The 9,578-nt window shown below is 44.9% G+C and overlaps 1 protein-coding gene across 7 annotated transcripts in view; it reads right to left on the bottom strand.

The window, feature by feature from the left end:
* GRIP1 (glutamate receptor interacting protein 1) overlaps positions 1-9,578 on the bottom strand; it is a 441,012-nt gene that overhangs the window by 141,324 nt on the left and 290,110 nt on the right. For all 7 annotated transcript variants that reach the window (XM_006769627.2, XM_015567756.1, XM_006769628.2 and 4 more), the window contains exons 3-4: positions 7,701-7,836; positions 5,426-5,571 (exon numbers count right to left, since the gene is read on the bottom strand). In XM_006769627.2, coding sequence (XP_006769690.1) covers positions 5,426-5,571; positions 7,701-7,836 — 282 coding nt within the window. The remainder of the gene's footprint in view (positions 1-5,425; positions 5,572-7,700; positions 7,837-9,578) is intronic.

The raw sequence follows: 9,578 nt of genomic DNA on the forward strand, positions 1-9,578 counted from the left end.
TATCTTTCTCTCTTAGAATAAGAATTGAGAAGAAGGCTGTCACAGAGACATGCTTCAACACTTTTATTTGAATTAATGAAGAACTCCTGATAGAAAGCTAGTCTGATTTAGCGGATGGTTTAACAGTGAGGATTGCCTTTGCCAACCCTCTGCTGTATTTTCCATAAAATAGGACATATTCCATAAAATATGTAGCTCCAAGTTTCAATAAAATAGTACTTAAGACATATAAAGAAAATCATGCCAAAAAATAAATCTTTTTGAAATATTTAAGCTTTATGGATAAAGAATTTTAGATGTTAACTAAAAAGATGGATAAGGATTATATAATATTTCAAAATTCTTTAGCAGTTATATGGTAAAAAAAAAATTGAAGGCAGTGCTCTATACTTTAATACATAAACACCTGATACTGTTTGGAATTTTCTTTCTAAATACAGTCTCAAACCATCACACAATTTTAAAGTCTAAAAGAACTTTATAGTTTATGTAGATGGACCATTTCATTTTCATAAAGACACTGAATCTTGCCCTGGCCAGGTGGCTCAGTAGATTAGAGCATCATCCTTTACATCAAAAGGTTTCAGGTTCAATTACTGGTCAGGGAACATACTTAGGTTGCAGGTTCAATCCCCAGGCTAGGCATGTAAGGGAGAGAGCCAATCAATGATGGACGTTTCTCTCTCACTTCTCTTTCTTTCTCTCTTCCTCTATCTCTAAAAATCAATAAAAACATACGTTAAGAGTGTGAGCAGTGATTGGAAGTGTTTTTCCACTACCACTGCCACTGGAAGAGCTTTCTCTGGGAGCTGCTGCTCCTTCGGACAGAATCCCAGAATGATCCAGGTGCAAGAGATCTGAGACTGCTCCTGCCCACCACCACCACCACCACCACCACCACCAACAACAACAACAACAACAACACCAAGGTATTAATCCACTTTTGTGTAGTAAAAAGTATACTTGTAGAATGTTTTGTGCTTGTATTTTGTGCTATTCCAACGGGGAAGTTAAAACGCGGGATTTGGGGCGGCGGGGACAGGGTAAAAGAGAGGGATTGACCTTTGCCGTTTCCAAAGGGCGGCTGACTGCTTTGGCTCCGTGGACAGAGCATCGGCGTGCGGACCAGAGGGTCCCAGGTCCGATTCCAGTCAAGGGCATATACCTCGGCTGTGGGCATATCCCCAGTAGGAGGTGTTGCAGGAGGCAGCTGATGGAGGTTTCTCTATCTTTGAGGTTTCTAATTCTCTATCCCTCTTCCTTGCACACTGTAAAAAAAATCATTAGACATATATTTAAAAACAAAATGGCGGCTGCCAAGTCCCTGGAGCCAAAATGGCGGGAAGTATGCCAGGGTCCCCCACATCACGGGACAGTGCACCAACACTAAGTTAGAGATCCACCTCATGCGCCGCATCCACCTGCCAGATGGCGAGATCTTCCGCAACTTCAAAGGGCTCTCCCGTGCGGTCCAGGAGACTGGCAAGCAGGTGATCCGGGAGCCGCAGCAACTTTATAGTTTATGTAGATGGACCATTTCATTTTCATAAAGTCACTGAATCTTTCCCTGGCCAGGTGGCTCAGTAGATTAGAGCATCATCCTTTACATCAAAAGGTTTCAGGTTCAATTACTGGTCAGGGAACATACTTAGGTTGCAGGTTCAATCCCCAGGCTAGGCATGTAAGGGAGAGAGCCAATCAATGATCGACATTTCTCTCTCACCTCTCTCTCTTTCTCTCTTCCTCTATCTCTAAAAATCAATAAAAACATAGCCTCCAGAGAGGATAGACAAATTAAAAAGAAAGAAATGGAATCTTAGAAAAGGTAAGTAGTTTTCCCAAGATCAAAGTTCCATCTTTCATCTATCAGAACACCCGCACACAACACACACACACACACACACACACACACACACACACACACACCCTTCCACTTTTTTCTAGACTGGGTGGGACGGGGGTGGTTGGCTGAGGCGCAGATTGCTGTGATTAGTGAAAGAGTTAGCAAACTCTGGCCTCAGGCGATCTGCCTTCAGCAGCCAGTGCTCCCCAGGGGTCTCACTGGGCTTGCTCCTGCTTGGGCTGCCTGAGCACAGTGAAGGGGAGGCGTATTAATTCCTTCAACCTCACTGAACACAAAGATCTTATTAATTTATCCAGACATAATAGAAAATGACAGAGATAATCCTTGGAGAACAGACCTCTCCTATCTATCTACTCTAAAATTCACACTTTTGTGTTTAAAAATAATTTTCCCATTTCCCATCAGACTTATTGCATGCAGAAAGCAACCCCCATTGTTTCATTCCTGTTGCTGTTGCTGGCCTCAGTCCTCTCAGCCCGCCAGGCCTCTCTGTTTTTCTCCGTGGGCTCCAGCAACTCCAATCTGTGTGTAGTTCAAACCGTGCACTGGGCTGTGTTCTGACCTCCTTGCATTATGCTCTGCCTAGAAAGTTCCTCTTCCGACTGGACTTGCCAAATCTCCATAAACTTGGCAAATCTCCTCTACTGTCCCTAGCCCTGGAAAGCTATCCAGGAGTTCCTTTTAGGAAGAGATTGTGTTTTATTGATTTTCATATCCCCAGTGGAGGAAAAATGCTAAGTCAAAGAGCATTATCTCTAGATATCTGGCTTCTCTTAACTCCTTGGCATTGGTTTGAAGTAGCAATTTCAAAGCAAACAGACTCTTTTAAAGTTCAAGAAAACATAGTACTTTCAGTGTAATAATAATAAAAATGGCAATAATCACTAATGTACTATGGCTTATTGAATACCTGGTAATGATCTAAATACTTTACGAGATTATAGCCTTGAATTCTTAGAGAAAAATTTTACATCTATTATAGCCACTTTGTAGATAAGAAACCCAAGGCTCAGAGAGTTTAAATAGCATGTCCAAGGTCACAAAGCTAGAAAGGGGCAAAACTGACACTGAAGCAGTGACACAGTCCAAGCTCTCTACACTGGATTTCATTGCCTTCCCTTGCTGAAAATGAAAAAAATGTTGGCAAGAGTTTTGAACACAGACTTCTATTGATTTTGTTATAAAATCACTGTTAAATTTTTGGTGTTAGATTTTATATTAAGTACAAGAACGGGTGATTGGTGATGTATACTCACTCCCCGAGTGCTGTCATCTGTTCCCAAAGCTACAACCACCACCTATATTCCCACTAACCTTAAATTTACATTTCCAGCCCAGATCTTTCTCCCAAACTCCAAGCCAGACCTCCAGCTCTTGACATTTCTTCTTTGCATGTCAAATAGGCACCTCAACTGCAGCATTTTAAGCAATGAACTTCTGGTCTTTCCCTCGCAAATCAGCTCTGCCCACCTTAGCCACCTCATTCATGGCAACTCCATCCTCCGGTTGCTCAGGCTCAATGTCTGGGATGGCCCTTGACCCCTCTATTTCTGCGTAACCCACGTCAAATCTGTCAGAAGATCCTGTTGGCTCTGCCTTATAATCAATCCAGAATGTGATAGGCCCTGGCCGATGTGGCTCAGCTGGCTGAGTGTCAGACCCTGCACCAAAAGGTGACTGGTTCAATTCCCGGTCAGGGCCCAGGCCCAGGTTGTGGGTTCGGACCCCTGTTGGGTTCATGAAGGAGGCAGCCGACTGATGTTTTGCTCTCATGTTGATGTTTCTCTTAACCCTCTCCCTTCCTTTATCTCTAAAAATCAATAAAAACATAAAAAAAGGAATGTGATGGTGTTTTTCCACCACTACCTCTCACCTGGATCACTGTAATAGCCCCCCAATCGGTGACTTAGCTTCTACCTTTGCCATGGCAGTCTATTCTCACACAGCGGCCAGAGGGAGCCTTCGGAAATATAAACCAGGTCATGTCACTCCTCTGCCCCTACATCATTCCGAGCAAAATTTAAGGTCTGTCCAATGGTCTACAATAGTACCTCATCCTTTATATTCTGACCTCCTCTCCTACTTCTCTTCATGCTCACTCTGCTATAGCCACACTGCCCTTCCTAATGTTTCTAGAACAACTTCAGATATAATCCTGCTGTTGGATCTTAGCACTGGCTGTTCCATCTTTCAGCAATTCTCTTCCCCCTGAAATCCACACAGCCAACTTTCTCACCTCCTTCAGTCACTGACTAATGTCAGTTTCCCAGAGAAACTGTTCATAACTATTCTATTTAATTGCAATCCTACGCCAGCACTCCGACCCCTCTCCTTGCTCTTTCTTTTTCCCACGGCATTCTAGCTATATAATTAACTTATTTATTGTGGTTTTATCTTGTTGTCTGTCTTCCCATTAGAATGTAAACTCCACCAATGTACATAGTGGTGGCTAGAACTTAATAAATGATCAATAAATTATTGCTGAACAAATACATTGTAATTGAGTATTAATATTCAGTCTAAGTTCTCACCAGGACAGAAAAGCAAAGAATTTTCTCAGGATAGCATCCCTGTTAATAGCTTAATAGTAGGAGAGGTGGTTGTAGAATAGCACAGCTTAAAGGCAGGGCAACAGTAATACATTAGCGTATTACTGAGGTATACAGCATAAGGTATACCTCACACTGAAGAAGCATATGGACTTTGGAGTCAGGGAGCCTGAGTTCAGATGCTGACTTTGCTGCTTACTCATTTGGGAAAGATATTAACTTAAGCCTCTGTAGAATGAGAATAATAATGTTAATAATGCCTATCATGAGTGTTGATTAATTTGTGTATTTATTATTTACCAAAAAATGTTTATTGTTCTAAGTTAGTGGTCGGCAAACTGCAGCTCGGCAAACCGCTCACGAGCCACATGCAGCTCTTTGGCCCCTTGAGTGTGGCTCTTCCACAAAATACCGGCTCTTACACAAAATACCGACTTCTGCGCATGGGCCACAAAGTTTCAATCGGATTGTACGTGCGTGCCCACATGTGGTATTTTGTTCACAGATCACCTTAATAGAATATTCACAGACCGCCTTAATAGAAAGCAAGTTCTACATAATTTCATTGATATCTACATTCTTTTAAATTCTTCCTGAACAGGTTACAAGCTTATCAATTCAAATAATTACTATTATTTTTAATCCTCACCTGAGGATACTTTTTCCATTGATTTTTAGAGATAGTGGAAATGAGAGGGAGAGACAGAGAGAAACACCGATGTGAGAGACACACATCAATTGGTTGCCTCCTGCATGCCCCCCACCAGGGCGCTAGGAGCCTGCAACCGAGATATGTGCCCTTGACTGGAATCGAACCCGGGACCCATCAGTCCCAAGGCCACTCTATCCACTGAGCCAAACCAACTAGGGCTCAAATAATTTTTAAATATCAAGAAACTATGCTCTGCCATCCCAGTGATGAGACAATGATGGCAAAAAGGAAGAAAATAAGAAACAACCTTTTAGGCAAAAACATGGTACGGCCGTTCTGCCTTGGGTGACAATTACTTACAGACTGGCGGCAGCTCATACTCGACTTCAAGAACCACTCTCTCCCCCACATTCTTCAGCAAACTGATGATCTCGTCATGGCGGAACTTGGCCAGGTTGATCCCATTCACGGCTTTGATGTAGTCACCCACATCCAGCTGGTCACTTCTGCAAAATAGGGGATGTCGCCTCAGTTGACCCATCCTCTCCACAGGCCTGTCCGACTGTATTTCCACATTCCCTTCATGATTATCATGCAAGGCCCACGGAGCAGCAGTCCCGGCCTCCTGGGCTATGGCTGGTCCTGGGAGTGGGAATACAGCCAGGTGGAAGCGAGAGTCCGCGGACCCCTCTTACGCATGCTGACTCTTAGCCTTTACAAGTCTTTCTCTGGATCTGTGGCTGTCTCTGATTTCCCCCCCAACCCTTTGCCTCTTCTATTTTTAGAGAGAATCATGAAACAAAATACAGAATATTTTTTTTTTAGTTACTCTGGCCATAAAGGATTGGCTATCTAGGGAGGGCGGGCGGGGGGTCAGGGGGTAGATTATCCAGATCCTGGACACACCAGGATTTTTCCTTTCTTCACATTCTTCCCCATTTTTGCCACCTGTCTTTTGGACATGTCACAGCTTTCAATATCTTCGTTGGGAATTTCCTAAGGAAAGCATCAGCTTGTTTTGCTATTTATTGCTTACAACGTGAGTGACAAAGAAGAGTATTGGTGAAGGAGAAATTATAAGAAAAATACTAGGTTTCGGTAACATTCTTGTTTCTCTTCACCACCATAATAGAACCCTGGCTGCTTGTGGGCTTTTAGTCGAACTCTACTTGTAAGCCAAGAGCAAACAGCGAGACGAATGATAGGACTTAAAATTAGGGCCTTCAATAATACTTTCTCCCCAAATAGAAATACCTAATTCATTTATTTTATGTAAGTTCAGCTCCAATCATTCCTTTTTCAGTGAGCCTCCCTAATCCACTGCAGCCTGCCGGACATGCTGCCACGGTTACCTCGGGTTTACTGACACTCACTGGGCAACGTAACCGCCGACTGCTTTGTGACAACTCCTGTTGTCGCTTTTCACGGTTATTATTATTGAACTTTTGCAATGTTATTATTATTGAACTTTTCATGTTTTCTATTCCATATCTCCTCTAATAGATTATAAGTCCCCTCAGGGCAGAGACCTTATTCTAAATTAGTTTGGTTTACTACCTATAAAATGTAGGTGCCTTAAACAGTGAATGTCTGGTGATTGATAATAATACAACCAGCACAGCACTACTAGTAACTACAGCATCAATACAACTGCCAATGGCATTCCCCCCGACCTGCCCTACCGTGCTCACGTGAAGCTCTGGAGACATACACAGCCCGAGCATCACGGACTGGCCATGACTGTTACAAAAAGGGAGGCTGTAGGTGTGGAAAGACGTCTCTTAAAAGCCTGAAGAAAGGAAATCAGGATGTTTGTGTGGACACCGGCCTGTTTTACAAACAGTACCTCGGGTCACGGAGCAATCAATTGGACTAAGCTTATAAATTAATTGTACACACAGGTTCACCAACTGCAGTAATCACTATTTCAAATGACTCTTTATAAAGCAAGCACTCTAAACCCTAATTGGCGATTGTGTGGACAAAAGCACTGGTGTCCAGGATTTAAGGTACATGAACCTCACTTTGAACGGGACCTGACCATCCCATCCCCTCTTCCGGAGGCGGATTTTTGAATCTGTCTACAAAGCAAGCCCACTCCTGCCCGGCATCCAGGACAGACTGCCTTTGGCAATAACTTGCACAATTTGCAGCTCACCGGAACAAGCACAAAATGAGACCTCCTTGCCTAAGCCTGCTGTCCTTTTGAAGATCACCTCTGTGTCTGATGAGAAGAGAGATCCCACAAGTAGAAAAGTGGAGAAGATGCCAGACCCACAAAACTGTCCCACAGAAGCTCAGAGTCGGGCCTGGCCCTGCCCTCTCTGGATCATCTGTTCCCCAGGTACATAATCGAAGGGTCTCATCCCCATCGCAGGCCATCTGTGTTCCGTGGCACATTTGGGGACTGCAGCCATACAGGGGTTTTAACATTAAAATCTCACGAGGGCCTGGCTGCTCCTGAGATGACCTCCCGGGTGACTCGGGCACAGGCAAAAAAAGCCACACTCTGAACCACGCCCCGCCGCCCTTCCGCTGTCATTCATTAACCGGTGACCTTCTCTGGGGGAGCTTTAGTGTTTGAGTTAATTTCACCCCATGTCCCTTTGCCCACACTTCCCCGGGATGAGGTTACCTGGCTGCAATGCCTCCTTGCCGCAGGTTAGAGACTCTCGGCTTGCCGTCCTTATCCACTCCGCCCGACACGGTCAGTCCCAGGGTGGTGCCTTCCTTCTTCATCAGCTCCACGAAGGTGGAGCCCTTGAATTCCTCTGTTGAAAAAGAAAAGCATTTGCCTTATGAAATGAGATTAGAAACACACGGTGTTTTGTGTGTGAGGAACGGACGCCTCGCCAGGAACTCTTTCCACGTTTTCTTTTATGTGCAAAGACCTGTGGCCTCTTTTCATTGCAATTTGCAGAGTGCCTCATAAAGATTGCATGCAGATATTCCATTGTTATTAAAATGGGTACCAGTGGGACAGTTCACTCTAGGTTCACAATAAATAGTCCGATACGGCTTATGTACAAATCATATGCTGTGCCCTTTGCTTTCTGCCATTCTCAAGTGGCTTTCTCTGGTTTCTCTCCTTGTAACTCTAAAGGGAAATGAGAGCTGTGAAAGAAGGGGTTAGGCCAGTGGTCGGCAAACTGCGGCTCACGAGCCACATGTGGCTCTTTGGCCTCTTGAGTGTGGCCATGAAGTTTCAATCACACTGTACATGCGCGCCTGCACGTGGTATTTTGTGGAAGAGCCACACTCAAGGGGCCGCAGTTTGCAGACCACTGGGGTAGGCCATTTAAAAATAATGATGCAGAGAGAAATCAAGATGGCGGCATAGGTAAACACCAGAGCTTGCTGCCTCAAACAACCACTTCAAAAATACAACTGAAAGATGGAACAGACATCATCCAGAACCACAGGAAGGCTGGCAGAGTGGAAATTCTACAACTAGAAAGAAAGAGAAAAGCATACTGAGACTCAGAGGAGGCGCAATGCAGAAGTAAAATACTAAGGTGCGGAGGTGCATGCAGAGCGGGCTGGCGACTGAGGGCGCAGTTGTCGTTTTTAATCAGGAGGGAGTCTCAGGCTCTGAGCTCCAGTTCCGGGCTAGTCTCTGGGGACTCAGACTCACACGGGGCAAGCAGGACTGTCTGGCATCGGTCAGAACTCAAGGGCAGCTTTCTCTCAGAGGGGCTTGCAGCGATTACCAGGACATTGAGAAGCGGAGCCTCTGAGAGCAGCCATAACTGCTAGCCCCACCCTGTTGATCCCGTGGAACCCGCTCCGCCCAAGCCTGGCAGGGAGGCTTTTGCTGGATAGCCTAAGGCAGGAGCTAGATTAACACCTCCCTAGAGATCCAGGAGCCAATGTACCAGAGGTCAGAGTGGGACCATCCAGTTTGCAGCTCCAAGCTCTGTTGATCCCGTGGAACCTGCCCCGCCTGAGCCCTGTAGGGAGGCTTTTGCTGGATAGCCTAAGTCAGGGGCTAGATTAACACCTCCCCAGAGATCCAGGAGCCAATGTACCCAGAGGTCAGAGTGGGACCATCCAGTTTGTAGCTCCCTGGAATCATAAAGGACACACTCAGGGGCATACTCAGTCAGCACCAAAGCCCCATTGAAGCAAGTCTTTCCCCAAAGGGGTGTCTCCAGTACAGAAGTTCTCCCACTACAGACACAGCTGATTCTCACAGCCAATTGGCCTGGAGGTCAATTCCTCCCAGTGATAACTACAACAATCAAGGCTTAACTACAACAAGACTGTGCACAAAGCCCACAAGGGGGTGCACCAAGAATGTCCACCTCAAGTAACTGGGGAGGCTGAGCCACTGGATCCTATAGGACACCTAGCACACAAAACCACTCTACCAACACAGGGAAGCATAAAAAATGCGGAGTCAAAGAAACAGATCACAAATGACAGAAATGGAAGAAAGCAAATGACTGGATATAGAGTTCAAAACCATGTTTATAAGGTTTTTAAAGAATTATCTGGAAATCGCCGATAAATT

Source organism: Myotis davidii, unplaced genomic scaffold (assembly GCF_000327345.1).
Source record: "Myotis davidii unplaced genomic scaffold, ASM32734v1 scaffold523, whole genome shotgun sequence".
Lineage (NCBI taxonomy): Eukaryota > Metazoa > Chordata > Mammalia > Chiroptera > Vespertilionidae > Myotis > Myotis davidii.